This window comes from Musa acuminata, chromosome BXJ3-1 (genome assembly GCF_036884655.1).
Source record: "Musa acuminata AAA Group cultivar baxijiao chromosome BXJ3-1, Cavendish_Baxijiao_AAA, whole genome shotgun sequence".
Taxonomy (NCBI): Eukaryota; Viridiplantae; Streptophyta; class Magnoliopsida; order Zingiberales; family Musaceae; genus Musa; species Musa acuminata.
In genome coordinates this window covers 41,722,579-41,740,000 of record NC_088349.1, presented here as the reverse complement: position 1 = coordinate 41,740,000, position 17,422 = coordinate 41,722,579, and the positions used below count along the sequence as shown (strand labels likewise).

Below are 17,422 nucleotides of genomic sequence, written 5' to 3'. Positions count from 1 at the left end.
TGTTGTCAACAGTCAAAACCGTACCTCAAGGACTGTAAGAGGAAGAGGACCTAGGCGCTATGAAGCTCTTCCAAAGAACAATAGAGACATTCCTGCCAGTCGACAGAAACAGTTAGTGATGGCACTCAGTTTGCTTTATTCTTCATCAAAGTGTCCCTATTGTGGATTTATTGGAAGTGTGATGGTATATTTCTACTTGCATTTCTTTTGTCTAGATCACCTGCAAAACCTCAAGAGCCAACAACGAGTGCTAGTACAAGGAAACAATCCTCTCAAACTGCAAATGTGGAGTTGGACCCTGTTGTTCCTCAAAAGCATTCTTTTGCTTCAAGCCTAAATTCTGCTTCTCCCCCTTTTTACCCTTCTGGATCATCCAATTCCAACCAAGACATCTTGTTGATGCAGAAAAGAGATGCACAAGCTGGAATTATTAACGATAGCCTCTCCTATTCAATGCATACGGAAGAGAATTCTCAGTCATCTCAGTCTAGCACATTGCTGAGAGGAAAGACAGTTGTTGATTCTGTTGGCCATGATAGGTTGTATATGAGCGATTCCCACCGATCAGTTGTTGGAAAAACTTTGGCTAGTGTTCATTTGCAGCCTTTGGGGTTTTATCCATCACCTGATAATGCTGATATTTCATCCAGCTCCAGGGTCCAAGGAACAGGTATTAACACTGCTGGACCACCAAATAATCATTCTGCTTCTGCTGTTAACCATGTTGGAAGAGTTTCTGCACATACCCAGGCTCCAAATGTTCAGCCGAGCCCAGCTCAAACTTCTTTTCAACCTGCTGTACGGGTTCCTGCTCAGCAATTCATCCACCGTTCTGTCAGTGGAAATCAAACTTCATCTTCATCTCCACCTCCAGCAGGAAATTCATCTGAAGTTGGAGATGTTGATTCACCTCCAGGTTCAGGTAAATCCAGAACTTCAGTGGTTGGGAAGGGCAAAATTAACAATCAAGGAACTGGAAGAAGTTCGTTCATTTATAGTGGAGGCCAAGTTCTTGGAGCGACTGGGGCTATGGGCCTTGCCCATGGTGATCAAAACTTCCGCACTCCAGCACTCTTACCAGGTTTAACCAAGTTATATTCTCGTCTTTACTTAATATAACCCTAAACCTTTGCTCCAATCATTTTTTTTAAAATTAGTATTGGTTCTAGCGTTTTGTAATTCGTCTATTTAGGTTCCAATAATAAGCTGTCTTGTTAAACATTGTCTAGGATAATGCGATGTAAACCTTGTTAAGATATATAGAGTTCCATTTGACTGTATTTTGTTGATTATTTCATAGTTATGCAATTTGGAGGCCAGCATCCTAGTGGCCTTGGAGTCCCTGCTGTTGGTATGGCACTTCCTGGATATGTTGCTCAACCGCAGCTTGGTTTTGGGAATTCTGAAATGACATGGTATGATTCTTTTGCTCTTATGTATAAAATATTTGGTCATTTATTTACACTATAGATGTTGATGTTCCTCACTCATCCTTTAGCTTAAGTTGGAGAAGCGGTTTCATGATTTAACTGTTTTCTCAACTAGTGTTGTCAAAAGTGCTAGGCACCAGAAGACGCCAGTCCCAAAGTACTCGAGGCGCTCGCTCGAGCGAAGCGAGGCACTCATGAATATTATAATTTTAAAATTATATATCATGATTAATAAAAATAAACTAAAACTAAAATAACAGTTCGAAGTTGCATTCATTTAAAGTACCAAACTACATTGTCCATATTTAATAACAAAAATGATACAATAAAAACAAGATTAACATCAAAGATCGTTAAAATCTAATTCATCATCTTTAATCTTATCACCATATTCCTTTTCTTCCTTTTGTAGGTGATTTATATTCCTCTTCTTCCTCTTCCATAATTGCAAGCGATGAGCTTGAGGCTTTTGCATTCATCTTTGCTTTCGTGAGTTGTCTTGTGTATGCCTTTATTTCTCCAACGCTTGAAGCTCTTGCTACATCTTCCCATGTCAAAATATCATCATCAGAAACAAGATTATCTTCAGCATTTTCCAAATTTGCACCCATTTTCCCCACCAATTATTCATTTGAATCATCTATATACTTCAATAAAATCGGATCAATCTTGTCTCACGAATTATAACGAGCTTTTAACGCTTGATTATATTTGATGTACACAAGTTTATATAATCATTGATACTCCAACCGATTTCTTTTCTTTGTTTGAATCTATCATATTCAAATTAAAGATTCATTTAGTTACATCAATATATAAAAAAATAAATTAGTTAAATTATTAAAATGTTCTTATATATTTACATTTCTCGAAAACACTCTAATTTTGCTCGCAACCTATGATGCTGCAAGTTAAACCCAGAATTTTCATGGCTAATTGTTGCATATTTGGTCTATTATTTTCAAATAAGCCTCACCACTCTTGCAAATTTAAATTCAACTATTAATATTAACATATCGGAAAAACTTTCATAATGTTAATCATATGAAATTACAAATACCTGGAGACTTAGTAGCCCTTGATCGAATTGCCATAGGAATTCCAAACATTCCCTCAGCATTCTTATGTAAGATATGTCATTTATGATCTTGTCTTGAACTTCATTGCTAATAACTAATCTTGCAATGACTCATATAACCCAGATGTAACCTCTGTATCAAACTCAATCGAAGGGTTCTTATAAAAGAATTTTTAGTTTAAATAATATCCTACCGCATGTAGTGGATGATGAAGTTGATATTCTCATCTTCTATCAATGATTGCAAAGATATCCTTATTTTTTTTTGTTTTCATCAAAAGAGTTTCAAATAGTTTCTTTGTCTCTATCCATAGCCTCAGAGATATATCCCATTGTTGGCATTTTCTTGTTATCTACGAGCCAAAGAAATCAAACAAGAGGGTCCATCACTTTTAGTGCACAAACCATATGATTCCAAAATGATCGCATCAAGATTATATCACTTGCCCCCTTGCTTGTTGTATTTTTTGTCCATTTACTTGTAACCCATTTATCGGAGTTAAATATATTTCTAAGATTGTATTTTTGCTTATGAATACTCTACAATGTCAAGAATGAAATGACAAATCTATTGACATTATACCTCACCAATTCCTTGTTGCTTGTGAATTCTCTCATCATGTTCAAAGCACCGATATGATTATACAGAAAACCTACAACAAAGATTGTTTTCTCTAATGTATTCTTGATATTTGTAATCTTTTCAATATCCTCTAACGTAAGATTGATATAATGTATCGCGCATGGAGTCCTATACAAGTGTGGTCTTTTTGCTTGTAATAATTTTCCTAAAAAAAGAAAATAAAATTAATAATTATTTGAAAACATAAAAATAACATAATTAAAATGTTCAAAGAAAAAAATCATACTAGCTATAACATAGTATCTTCCATTGTCTGTTATCACCTAGACCACATTTTGCTCTTTAATTTTCTCAACAAACATATCAAGTAATTCAAATATTTTTACTTCATATTTCATAAAAGAGGATGCATCAATTGATTTAACAAACATTGTTCATAATAAACAATTGATGAAAAAATTAATTATGCTTCTTTGTCTTCTATCGGTCCATGTATCTGGCATAATTTAACAAACATGTTTTGTCCATGCTCCCTTGTGTCCCTTCATCAAATAATTTGTGTATTCCAACTTATTTTTCAAATGTGGAACTCTTAACTCATGGTAACTAGCAGGCTTCAACTTAGAACTATGTCTTCCAATTTCTTCAATCATATGCTTAAAATTATCTAAACGAGCTGAATTGAATGGAATAATTGCAATATATTGATGTGTTCTAAATCTTGCTTCCTTGTCACAAGCATCATGTATATTTGTTTGTCTTAATTTGACTCCTTGTTGACTTTGTACTAATGTATTTGGTTCTTGAAACATATATAAATTCATTGGTCCTTTCCTTTGTGGAACTTTTGGCTTCTTAGCAACAATAATTTCTTTTCCTCTTCTATCTGATGCTCTCTTACCACTTTCATTTACCTCTTCCACATCATTAAATTCTTAAACTTCATCATCCTCAGGTAAATATCAATATGATTCAGTCTTTTGGTTTTTTTTCTCGTTCATGGATGCTTCTAACTCAAGTTCCACCTCTGCAGGACATATTTTGTATGTGGATGCATTTTTAGAATTTCTGACTTGATGTTGTTTGGCATGAAATATACCACCTTTTGTTGTCTTATCGCAAAACATATATATAACCAAGGATTGAAATATCGTACCATACCGGAGTTTCGACATTCGCTCGGTACGGTACGGTATTGTATACCGAGCAGTATACCGTTCGGTGTATATATATATATATATATATATATATATATATATATAATTCGGCAACATCGCTTCCTCTCTCTCCTAGGTGGGGGCGACGTCGCAGAAAAACTAGGTGACGTCGCCTCGGCGATGTCGCCTATATATATATATATATATTTGTATATAAAAGTAAAAAATAATTTCGGCAACGTTGCCGAGGCGACGCGACGTCGCCTTTTCCCGCTTGGGGAGACGTCGCATATTTATATAATATATATATATTATAATATATATTATATATATAATACTGCTCCGTAGTGGCCCGTCCGTGTACCGGTCTGCTGACGGACCGGTACGTATTGCCTTGTACGGGCGGTATTATTCGAAATTGTAATCCTTACATGTAACAACATTAGGATTCTTTGGGTCCTTTAATTATTTGTACTTCCATGCAGGATTCTCTTTGGAGTTTCTCACTAATGATTCATTTGTAGTGCTGCCTACTGTAGCCATGATTCAAGATTTTAAAGCTGTAGTGACATTTCAAAACACTAAAAGGTAGCAATAATCTGATTACAAATACTAACAGAAAATTTACATGTTATATTAATTTAAATAGTAACATAGAAGGAGGTGGATGGCTATCGGTGACTGAAAAGATGTTGCCAATGATTGTTGGATAGGGGTGACTCTTGGATAGGGGTGACTCTTGGATAGGGGAAGCTTTGACAGTAGGGGAAGAGGGAAAAGATGCTGCCGGTGATTGTTTGAGTTGGCTGAAGTCCTTGAATCTCTCTTTCAGTTTCATAAAGGGGTCAATCTGGATGAATAGCCTTAGTGAATACCTGCTTCCACCAGCTGAAGGGGTATAAGCATTTGACCTAGTTCTTTTTTTTTTCTATTGATTCAGTCCTATAAGCAATAGCAGGGATGGCAACAGGCCATAGTCGATGAAGTCGTGGGAAGAAAAGGCAGCAATAAACAGATACATGGGTCGCATAGGGAGGGGAAGAGGGAAGAAGCAGCAATAAGGGTAGAGGGAAGAGGGATCGGGGAAGGGGAGCTATGGCAAGGCCGGGCCCCGGGGGGGTGGATGGAGGGCTGTGGTGACCAGGGCAGAGGTAGGAGGGAGGAGAAAGAAAGATATATGCTGGGAGGAGAGGGGAAGAAACCACCACTGTCGCCAGAGAAGATGTTGCCATTGCCACTAGAGGAAGACATTGCCGTTGTCATTCGAGGAAGACGTTGCTGCCATCATTCGTCAATGCGAGGAAGTTTGCTGTCATGCAAAAACGTAGTGGGAAAGAGACAGTTCAATGTCAGGGCACGACTCGAGCGGGGTGTTGACAGCTTTGCGTTACCTGGTTCAATCGAACCAGTGTGTGATTTGGTTTGACTCAAGCTCAACCTGGCTTGAGTTAAACCAAGTGAGCGCCCGGCCCACCCAGCACTTGGGCCTAGGCGAGCGCCTGGGTCGCGCTTGAGTGAAGTCGCCCGCCTAGCCCAATAGGTGACTGTTCGGGTCTTGCCTTGCCTAGGCGCCTAGGCCAGCGCCTGGGTGCCCAGTGACTTTACCGTTCTCAACATAAGATTCCTTTCTTTATTTAGTCTATTGGGTTCTTGCTGACTTTTAGGAGATGGCTGGTTATTATTGTTCAGTTTGTGGCTATTACTTCTAATCGCTGTGGTATATAGGTGTAGCAATGGTTAATTTGCCTTTTCATTCCTTACTGTCTAGGGATCTGGTTTAACTCATAATTCTTATTTCTATTTTGATGGTCCAGTATGTTGTATTCTAGTTTTCATGAATGCAGCATACTGTGAAATTTCTCAACCTTCCAAATGTTTCATTGAGAAAACTGTGTCAACCAAAGTTCCATTTGATATATTAATCATTTTTGAACTTGTATAGATCTACATCATGTAGGTTATGTTTCTGAGCGTGGTGTTTACATTGTGCAGTTACATATCTAATCTTCCCCAACTAACCTGCCAAAGTGTTTATGGTACTATTGCAGCCGAATCAAGTTGACATAGGGCTAAGGTTTTAGTTACTCTATGCATGATTCCATTTTGTAAATAATTTAAAATTTGGACTCTTTTGTTTCTTTAATGGTGAGAAATAGACTCGGTTTATTTGCGTAATTATTAGCCAGCTCGCTGCCTGTTCTCTCTGTGGAATAATCCTAAACAGATTTAAATATTGTTAAAAGAGGAGTTTTACTTGAGAGTGATTTAGAGTGGATACACACAGCTGTCTATCTTCGTGAATATGGCTATTTTTTTACCGAGGATCTGTTTGTGAAGGCATGCTTGCATGATTTTAATGAAAAGATAAACAAGTTTTTTGGCTGCAGATCCTCATCCTTGGTTCTCTTGCATGTTCTTCATTATTATCCTAATTTTCAACTTCTTGATACACTTCTATCTGGTATCTGCTTTAGAAAGTGATATGATATCTTTTTATCTACTTAATTAAAAATAGTCAGGCCATTATTTTTTAGTTTTAAGCCCTCCCTATCATTTTGCTACATCTGCAGATAGCAATGCATTACTATCATAAAGCACTAGATTTAGTAAATTATAGTTAGATACATACATTATATATATGGAGTGAAGCTAGGAACACTCTAACTAGTTGAAGGATTACATTAAGCACAAGATCTGGTAAACATAGTTAAAATTACATGTGTATATGTATGGATAAACTTATTGAACCCTTGTGTGTTGTGCTCGAGATCAATGATCTAGTTCCTAGACCAATACTACCAAACTTGACATATCATTTCTGGAGTACCAGAAAAAAAAATTATTGTTATTATGATCTCCATGTCATATCATTCATCATGTGGTCAAGGATAAACAGATCTAGCTTTGAAACACAATGATAAGCTTGATTTATGGTCAAACATGTGTCCACATAAAATTCTATGATGCTTAGTTGGGGATCAGTGTGTTTGTTTACAAATCACATGGTCTACATAGTCTTAGGTAAACCAATTCTGTCTGCATTATGTTTTGTTTTCCTAGATGCATTGTCAAGTAATCATCTGGACTTTGTTTATAAAGATTTAGGTACATATCTTCTGTTCAATGTTATTGGCTTTTCTTTCAAGTGATCCAGTCTTTATGTGATAGAATAGTGCAATTAGTTACTACTTGCACACTAGAGATGTGTAGTATGCTATGTCCATGTATTAGCTGATGTTATGTCATGGTCATTACAAATATCAATTTGGATCAATTATGAGCATTGACATATTTATATCGAACTTCAGTGATCATTGTTTTGTAGTTCAGTATGTACAAAATGGTACATTAGGTTAATCATGAATATTTTTGTGTATGAGATATTTACTACATGATTCTTGTTACCACATTTTTTCTGAAATTTCCTTTTGATATGATCACTAGGGTGCCAGTATTGGCGGGTATGCCTGGGGCTCTAGGGGCATCTTATTGTCCACCCTACCTTGCTCTTGATGGAAACTATTATCGTCCTTCAGGACAGAACTCATCATCAGCTTCCTCCAAGTAAGAATGTAGTTATTATAGCTTTCTGTGAAAGAAAATTTTCTTCTGTTTGTCTCAAGACTCTCAATTGTTTCAGTGTGCTCTATATTCTGTTGTTTTCATGATGAGATGAATCTTGACCATGTTACAGTTGGTTTCTTCTAGAGAAAGAATTTTGCTAAGCAGGTAGAGGTGTCTCATAAATTACTGGAAGCTGAGGAAGGTATTTGTCATTTCATAAGACAAGGTAATTGTAGAAGAGGATTCCTTAGTTTTATAAAATTGAAAAGGACAAATAGAAAAAGGACATCAATTAGATTGATCTTTGTGTAGACCCCTGGGAAAAAGTGAGGCTTATGAGATCAACAAGAGGTGTAGATATGGAAATTTAGGAAAATTGATTTTGGTTCAACCGAAAGAGGTGTTGGCTCTTTTGGAAGAGATGGTTGGCTTGGCTTGAAACAAGGTAGCAATACCAAGTGGAGTTTGGTATGTTTTCTGATGTGAAATAAGAATAAAAATATCTGCTTGCTTGAATTATGATGGTGCATTTATTATTATTTGTATAAATCAATGCTTGTTTTAGCTTCTGAAGGATAAAGATACTAATGCACATAAGGCTTCTGTATCAGTGAGGCAGTACTTATTGAAGAAGCAATACATGTTGATCCCAGTTATGTTAGAACGTCTGTGCCTTAACATGTTGGTATCTGGAAATGGAATTGATTATTTTGATGTACAATATATGTGACAACAAGTTCATCACGTGCAACATATACAATACATGTGAGCATTATATTGGATGGAAGCATCTAATGACTTATTATGATGCTTGGGTGACGATAGACTCTAGTATAGCATATTTATATCCATCTATTTCTGAACCTTTATGATATAACTCGGAAGGTTGTATTCAATGCAAGGTAGTGCATCGCAAGTGGTTGATCAGTAGAATGTACCAAAAACATTCATTCATTGTTTAATTCTCACCATACATCATATGCTGATAAGATATAAGTTTTGACTATGCATTTTTATTGTATTAGTAACATGGTTACACCATGATGATACTATAAGTATTGGCATCATCAAATTTCTTTTGATTTTGTGATAACTAGCATATCAATAAAGTTAGAAGCTTATATTTTGTGTAAACAATGAAGCTACAATTTCTTCAATAATGACTTAATGAAAGAGCTTTTTTTTCCTCACAGATCTCTTGTATTAGTATCTGCCCAATATATCCAAGACTTGAGACATTACTTATTCCCTTTCTAACTTAGCATAGGTGTGGCTATTTGAAAGCTTCTTCGAACAAACATAAATGCATAGATCTGATCTTACCAGTTGTTCAAGAAACTACTCTTAAGCGTCTCTCCTGTGAATTGCTATGCCCATGATGCTTTTGGAAATTAGTTGAATGTGCAATTCTTGTTTTATCTTCTATTGGTGATTGTACCTACTGGGCACCTTGGTTTTGTAGCTTATTGTGATACTTCAGCAACCTAATTGGTCATTCCTTTGATGCAGAGAAACCACCACAAGCAAACCTGGTACTCATATGTCTCAGTCTGGTAGACTCTATCAGCACATGCATCTTTTTTGTGTTTGAACTTTAAAAGATGATTGATGTAGTCTCTTGTGCTGTTATATTATGTTTAAGGAATTGATTCTCTTTATCTCGCAGATCCTGTAATTGATGAAGCTGGGCGGCGCCAGAATAAGCCTCGTAGGCAAGTCAAAGTCTTGTTTCATCACATTTAATGCCCTTTTGTCATCATATATTCTGATTTTATGGTTACCTCAGCAGATATTCTGAGATGAACTTTGGCCAGTGAACAGACATTTCGTCTAGCATTTTGGAATAAGCAGGTTAAGGTCAGTGTGACAGATGCTTATCTGCTAATGAGGGCCTTGCTTGACCGGCCTTAAATAATCTGTGATGCGTATTTATTCTGCAGGCCTTTATTCAAGCCCTCTGTGATCTTCAGCTTCTGATCTGGAGCACTATGGGCTGATTATTGTCTCAAGATCGATTAGGTAATTTTTTCTTGAGTCATCAAGCACCTGAAGTTTCTGCTACTGACCACTTAATATCGATCAAGTTTTCCAAGTCACACAATCATGCTCTAACTTTGCTTTTCTTCATTGAACATGTTATTGAGGTTTGCATGAATGCAATTACCATGTACTTTGCCAATGGTAGAAACTATTAGCTTCTGTTTGTTTAGATATGTTAGCTGTTTCGCTAGTCGCTTCAAATGCAAGATAGAGAATAGGGATCATTCTAGGTCTGGGATGGAATTCAAAAAAATATTTCTGAAAATTAATATTTTATAAAGAAAATTGCAAATGAATGAGAAAAGAAGCAAAATCCTATCTACTAAAGATTTTTTTTATGCAGTCATAGTTTTTTAAATGACTATTAAAAGAAGTGCCCTGAGAGGGATTAATTACAGAAGTAAGCATTTTTATTGGCAGGAGTATTTCAGTGTTTAGGATAATGTTGATGTGAGAAAAGAGGTTAAAGCAGCCGTTAAGAGACGTAGTTGTTTTATCAATGATGCGCTCCCATTTTTATTTGCTTGCCATAACTTTGTTGCATTGACTTCTTAAATTTTATCAAGCATCATTTGTTAATCTTTGGTAAGGCATTAATCCAGGCATTCTTATGGCAGTATTAAGTGCATCATTCTCTGATTTTCCTGTTTAAGCCACATAAGTTGTATCAAGTTATGGAAGTAACAAACCAAACACAGATTTTAAGAATACTTGTCATATTAGTGTTGAACACTTGTATTTGATCTCAAACTTGTTCTATGTATATTAGGCTAGGTTCATCGGGGATAGCCCAAAAAATTGTTGTCATTAACCCAAGATATATTTATGTTGGTTAAATAAAGGACATGTTCCTTGCAATGCCTTTTTTAAGACTTTCCATATAAGCCAAACTATTTTATTTTTACAATTTTTAAAAACCACATTTTTACCACTTCACATGATTGATATCTTGTGATCCCTTCTCTTCACTCTAGCACACAAACCGCTGGCAAAATTTCTGAATCCCCATCTCTTTCCTTGATCCTTTTTCATGGGAGGTCTTCAGGACCTTTCATCAGATCGCTTGCAAGTTGAACCTTTGCTTCGGCTTTAAAGTGATCCCTTCTCTTCACTCTAGCACAGAAACCACTAGTAAAATTTTTGAATCCCCATCTCTTTCCTTGATTCTTTTTTGTGGGAGCTCTTCTGGACCTTTCATCAAATCCCTTGCGAGTTGAACCTTCGCTTCGGCCTTAAAGCTCTGGTTGCACCTCTGATGTTAATCATCTCACACACTCACTTGAGTGCCCATTGGGACAAAATTTATCCTCTTTGTCCTCAAGCGATGCTTTCACGAGTTAACCGAAAGTGTTTTGTCTTTTTTTCCCCTTTCCTTTTAAGCAGATACATCAAATGTATATTCAAATGTGTCCCTCTATTTCTGATGCCTACCCATATTGGATGTGCCCGACATGGTGGGACATTAATTTCACCTGATATGTGCTTCATAGTTCAGAAAATTTATGTATCTGTATCAGTGACATTTACTTATGTAAAGTTATGGTTTATTTGTCAAAGATGAGGTATATATGGTATGGGATGATTTCAAGGGACCTATAGGTGACTTGGTTAGTCATTGTAAGTTCTCGACTAATGGTGCAAGAAGAGATAGCAAGTGACATAAGAAAAACTCTACGAGAAACATTTAAGAGGCATCTGACTTATTTGAAGTAGAGGTTTTGTCCTATGCAGAGCTCAATGATGGGGGGAGAAAAATCTACGTAAACGACTCCAAATAGTTGTAATGTCAAGGTTTGTTATATGATGTATATTGTCCAACATATTGTACATTGTTGTGCATATTATCTTCATTAGACCCTTGGCCGGGTTAAATATTAACAATTTGGTATTTTGGGCCTCTCCAGTTCTGTGGATGTGAGATGCTTGATGTGTATGTGGAATCAGTGTCATCATGAATTGTTGTTATTAAAGAGTGGTTCTTATGCTTGTTTACATATATGATGATCATTAATTGTTTAAATCATGTGCAAAGATTCTTACTAAAAATTCATGACGGTACAATACAATTATGCTTACTGATTTCTGTGTCTATTTCATGTGATATAATGCATTTCCAAGACTTTGTGCTTGTCTGTTGCAAAGGTATCATCTCTACCTCTGTGCCTCGCATGAAGCTAACTGACTTGACCACATAAGTTTTGTCAAGTGAACATTTTAGGTTTTGTGTGTCCATCAAACTACCTTTTATCATGTTAGTTGTTTGTGGTTTGAATTGACCCTATGCAGATTTCTTATGGAATGCTATTTGAGGAAGTTGAACTGATGCTATGGGTTCAGGAGTTTTGACTGTTGTACAACTTGCTTAGCTCTTGTGTCGTTATTTTATCACCTAGCATTAGAAAATTCTATTGATGGATGTATTTATCTCCAAAAGTGGATTTTTTGTTACTTGCTAAACTGCTATCGTCACTCATATTTCATCTCTGTTATTTGATTATTCTTTTAGTTGATGAATTCTACACTGTGACTGCAATATACACACACTTTTATTTCTCACACAAATGAATAATAAATGGAACAAAGAGATGATATAAAAGACATTTTTGTTATGCAAAGATGGAAATATCTCTGCTTTTGGAAATATCACCATTTGGTCCTTTGACAAAGTGCCCATGTTAATATTCAATCAGTGTTCACTGCATTTACTTGGGTAATTAAGGTTGACTTTTTATCTTTCTTTTTAATTTATCTATTGTTTCCTTGCATGATCCTAACCTACGCTGGCCAATTGTTTCGTTTCTTGGATTATGCAAGCAGAAGTAAGTTTTATGGTAAGACATGACTGTTTCAATTGTAATCTCTGCAGCTATGTATCACCTGCGCTTGCTGTTATGGTGTGTGAGTAAGACCGTTGGCAGCAGGGCCGATGGCATTCTTGTGTTTGAAACTGTGGTGAGACAATTCTGCTGTGGAAGGTTCTGTATTTGGTTGGTCTCACTCACTACTATGATTCGGCTGATATGGTTCCTTCTCTGCCTGCAGGTTTCTTTTTGTTCTTTGGCTAAGACGTGGTGCAAGCACGTTGGAAATGGTAAGGAGCTTATTATTTTGTGAGTGATAGATAGATAGATAGATAGATAGATAGATAGATCAGCAGTTGATGTTTTTGACCTTCCCCGAGTGTGATTTCCCGTCCAAGTGTTTTTCGTCTGGTTGGTTCTGGACCGGACTGTGTGTGCCCCTTTGGAGTCAAAAAAAAAAAAAAAAACACGCTTTGACCTGCCGTATCCTATATTCTTAATATGACTACTTGTGTTCGATTGAAGAATTTGGCTTCGGCTTTTGTGCTTTTATCGTCTTTTGCTCGCCACCCTTATTTGTGTGGACTTGGTTTTATGCTCTGCTCCTCTGTGTGATGAATAGTTATAAATCCTTTTGAATATATAAATACAAACCCAAACCCAAACCCTTATAGTGCCGGTGCTTAGAGCAAGTACTTGACGAAAGTGGAATCCAATAATTAACTGGATTCTTCGTGGAATGAATGGGGTCAAGAGATTTGTTGTTGATGGCTGGATTACAACAACTTGGATTTTCATGATGATATCGGGAGGAGAACAAATCCAATTAACAGCGGATGGTGATAACTGAGTCAGGCGCACATGCTTAAAAAGATGGGACGGGAATGTGTGACCACAGCCAGTGGGTTTGGCCACAAGTAAAGCACCCAATACTAGTGGGTTGTTGGAGCGCTCTCTTTTCCGCCGCTAAAGTTTCGATTTTTTTTACCGGAAAGCGAAGCCGCCGCAGAGTCCAAATAGGTTTGGTTTGGTTTGGTTGGGTTCGATCCCCAAAAGAGATTACTTTGTGGACTGGATGAGACTTCCTCCAATTAATAATAATATATTTCTGCGTTCGCATCGCGTGTCTGTTCGGCGCGTTGCATGATCAGCGGCATCAGCACTACACCAGCCACCACAGTCCATCATTTTCTCTCTCTCTCTCTCTCTCTCTCTATATATATATATATATATATATATTAGAAACAGGGGATGAGACCACTATAAAATTTTGTAAACAGCCCCATCCATAATGACTGCATTTGTTTTTTTACCATTCTGTTGAAAGGCTTGAATGACCGCCAACAAACCAGTCAAAGCTGCATGTTGGACAGATAACCATTAGTTTAATCCAGCTTTAATAACCCTAATCCACTTTAATCTTAATATTTCTCTCTTTTAACCTAAATCTAGATCTAAAAATGAGGCAAGAGGTGGCTACAAAAAAGATTGAAAACTACGTCAACGTGATTAAAGAAAAAGAAGGTAGAAAGGATAAAAAAATAAGAGAAGAAAAAAAAAATAAAAAGATAAGGATAATAGAGTATTCTTAATTATCCAGTGTTATCACCTTAGGTTAGATCAGATTTACAGTGAACTCTTGTTGTGATTATATGAGGAGATTTTATATACAGTGACATAATCTTTATATCCTAGTTATTCTTTCGTGATTGTTGCTTGTGTTTTTAGTAAGAGACTTTGATATTTATATATATATTATTTTTATAATAGATTTTCTTTGGTTTGTTTCATAGTTTTTATCTTTCACATTGGAATAATTTTCTACGTAAATCTTATATTCTATTTAATTATAATTTTATTTAATTTTACTATCTGTTATGGTCTGTTTGTATTTATTCATATACAAAATTACTTTAGACACTCCTCCAGTGAGAAAAGATGAAAAAAAAAAATATATCGATTAATTTTGTTGGACATGCGATCGCTCCAAACGTGTGGGATATGACTCATAAGAAAAGAGAGAAACACTTGGTTAATTGTGTTGGATATGCGATCGCTCAAAAGAGAGAGAGAGGCTTCAGTGGAGTCTGTGTATGGTAGCGACACTTCAAAGCCGACTCATTCACACCTTCTCACCCACCAACCCAGAATGGCCCGACACTCGGACTATATATATACCGAGGCACGCATCCCCATGCCCTCGCCAGCCTCACCAGTGCAGCGGCTACAGCAACCATGAGCTTCTGCGTGAGCAAGCAGGCCCCGGAGCTCGTGGCCCCCGGAGTCCCCACGCCGTCCGGCCGCCTCCCTCTCTCCCCCATGGACCGCACGGCGGTGGTCAGGATCCTGGTGGACCTGGTTCTCGTCTTCAAGCATGGCCTGGAGCCGGCAAAGACCATCAAGGCGGCGCTCTCCAGGGCTCTCGTCCCTTACTACCCCGTCGCCGGCCGCATCGTCGAGCCGAGCCCCGGCGAGCCCGAAGTCGCCTGCACCGGTGATGGCGTGTGGTTCGTGGAGGCCTCCACCGACTTCAGTCTTGAAGGTGTCAACAACCTGGAGCGCCCCCTCGTACTGCGCAAGGAGGAGCTCCTCCCATTTGCTCCCCTTCAAGTGAACGTGGAGGATTTGATCTTTATGATGCAGGTACGTGGTAACCTAAGCTTTGCTTTTCCTTCTCATGTCTCGATAATTCTCTACACCAATAGTAATTGAGATCGAGTCGGAAGCAGAAGAAATAGGATGCTGAATTAGTTGTTTACTATCTATCATCGATCATCGCGCACTGGCCCGTGAACATGGGATATAAAGCGAAATAATCTTTATATATGAACAAATACTAGTAAGTCATAATATATAACGAAATTAAATAAAATTATAATAAAATAGAACACCAAGATATATATGGAAAACCTTTCCAATGTGAAGGGTAAAAATCACGAGGCAAACTAGAGATAATCCACTATAAGTATAATGAATATACAAATCTCAGTCTCTTGCCCTAAACCCTAACAACAATCACAAGAGAATAACTGAGATACAAGGATCACGTCATTGTCCACAATATCTAAAACTTCCCCAAGTAATCACAGCAAGAGTCTACTGTAGATTTGATCTAACCTGAGATGAGAACAATGCTAGATGATTGAGAACAATCTCTCTGTGTTGTCCTTGTTTTCTTCCCTTTCTTTATGTTATTTTTTTATCTTTTTCTTCTCCTCTTTACTGTTGCGAAGATCATCACGTTGCTATCCTTTTCTGCCCAAAAAACGTAGTCACCATACCCCCTTATATTGATCTAGAGTTAGCTTAAAAGGAGATATAAACTATGAACTGATAAAGCTCATCATTGACTCAACGCACCTTGGACCGTCAGCCCAACATTTATTTGAGTCATTAAGCATTTGCCAACATACGTATGCATGGTCTTGCGTATTGCCAAGTATCATAGGTATTTCCGGATGCAAGGGAACCATGCCACCGTTCCCTGCTTCGCACGTAGTTTCATGGCAATCAAGAGGGTGGGTTGAGGCGTGTACTGCGGGCGACACATGTAGCAGCAGAAGCAGCAGCATATCTATATGCTTTTTCCCTTCTTTTATGGGTGCAAAAAATCTTTAGTTTATCTTCATATATGATAGACATGACTGAATGAAACGACGAAGAAAAGAAACAAATAGAATGCGATATATGTTCGTCATTCTGAGGGGGAGGTAGCGATCGTGACTGCCATAGATTCTCCGACTCTGTGCAGGTCACAACCTTCAGCTGCGGCGGGTTCGCAGTGGGCATCAGATTCAGCCACACAGTGTTCGACGGCCTCGGAGCCGCCCAGTTCCTGAAAGCTGTGGCTGAGATCGCAAGAGGCCATGCTCGTCTTGTCGTCGAGCCGGTTTGGTGCAGAGAAGTCATCCCCAGTCCGCCCAAGCAATCGCGGGGGCACCCACCGTCCCTCGCCGCCTTCCGCTTCGAGACCGCCGTGTTCGACGTCTCGCTGGACCACATCAACGCGGTGAAGAACCAGTTCTCGCGAGAGAGGGGCCACAAGTGCTCCACGTTCGACGTGGTCACGGCCATGGTCTGGCAGTGCCGGACGCGGGGGATAGGCCTGGAGCCCCACGTCGACGTGCACCTCGGCTTCGCGGCCAACACCCGCCACCTGCTGCGCCAGCTGCTGCCGCAGGAAGGCTTCTACGGCAACTGCGTGTACCCCATGGGGGTCAAGGCGAGGAGTGGAACCGTGGCCGGTGCTTCGCTGGTGGAGGTGATGGAGCTGATAAGGGACGCCAAGGAGAGGATGTCGGCCAAGTTCTTGGATTGGATGATGGGGGAGTCGGGGGAGGATCCGTACAAGGTGCCGCTCGAGTACGGGACGGTGGTGGTGTCGGATTGGAGCCGGGTGGGGTTCGCGGAGGTGGACTACGGGTGGGGAGACCCGATCCATGTGTCTCCCTTGAATGATGACAGTAACTTCATCGCCTCCTGCATCTACCTGCACCCGTCGAAGCCGAAGCAGGGCGTGAGGTTGATGACGCGGTGCGTCCAACGGGCCCATCTCTCCGCCTTCAGCAAAGAGATGATGGAGTTTGCCCACAAGTAGGACACACATCTCTATCTCTCTCTCGCTCTCAGTGTGTTTTACATGCATTTCGGACCGTTCTGATGCCATAAACATTTGCATCAACTCGTCGAGATTGGCTTTCTCACGTCACCTCTACCGTCGTAAGACACTCTGCTCGAAAGTCAAGAAACGAAACAGGTGGCGAGGCATG

At 38.6% G+C, this 17,422-nt stretch overlaps 2 protein-coding genes across 11 annotated transcripts in view; both read left to right on the top strand.

The window, feature by feature from the left end:
- LOC135582568 (protein MLN51 homolog) overlaps window positions 1–13,205 on the top strand; it is a 15,208-nt gene extending 2,003 nt beyond the window's left edge. The window contains exons 3-12 of one of the 10 annotated variants that reach the window (XM_065137210.1): window positions 1–111; window positions 216–1,081; window positions 1,301–1,415; window positions 7,693–7,812; window positions 9,322–9,344; window positions 9,479–9,524; window positions 9,602–9,669; window positions 9,753–9,831; window positions 12,719–12,804; window positions 12,895–13,205. The exon at window positions 1–111 is cut by the window's left edge and continues 104 nt beyond it. In XM_065137210.1, coding sequence (XP_064993282.1) covers window positions 1–111; window positions 216–1,081; window positions 1,301–1,415; window positions 7,693–7,812; window positions 9,322–9,344; window positions 9,479–9,524; window positions 9,602–9,629 — 1,309 coding nt within the window. In that variant the 3' untranslated portion in view covers window positions 9,630–9,669; window positions 9,753–9,831; window positions 12,719–12,804; window positions 12,895–13,205. Of the gene's footprint in view, window positions 112–215; window positions 1,082–1,300; window positions 1,416–7,692; window positions 7,813–7,942; window positions 8,281–9,274; window positions 9,366–9,478; window positions 9,525–9,598; window positions 9,670–9,752; window positions 9,832–12,718; window positions 12,805–12,894 lie in introns of those variants that run through there. The other 9 variants (XM_065137209.1, XM_065137208.1, XM_065137207.1 and 6 more) reach the window with 9 other exon arrangements.
- Window positions 13,206–14,861: 1,656 nt separating this feature from the next.
- LOC135628614 (acyl transferase 5-like) lies at window positions 14,862–17,271 on the top strand. The gene is made up of 2 exons (XM_065135379.1): window positions 14,862–15,296; window positions 16,405–17,271. The coding sequence occupies exons 1-2, from the start codon at window positions 14,889–14,891 to the stop codon at window positions 17,248–17,250; spliced, it is 1,254 nt and encodes a 417-aa protein (XP_064991451.1). The 5' UTR covers window positions 14,862–14,888; the 3' UTR covers window positions 17,251–17,271.
- The last annotated feature ends 151 nt before the right edge of the window (window positions 17,272–17,422 follow it).

Excerpts from the sequence above, each read along its gene's own strand:
- LOC135628614 (XM_065135379.1), top strand. The coding sequence starts at position 14,889 with ATGAGCTTCTGCGTGAGCAAGCAGGCCCCGGAGCTCGTGGCCCCCGGA. Across the intron at positions 15,297-16,404 it reads ATTTGATCTTTATGATGCAG|GTCACAACCTTCAGCTGCGG; the intron begins GTACGTGGTAAC and ends GACTCTGTGCAG.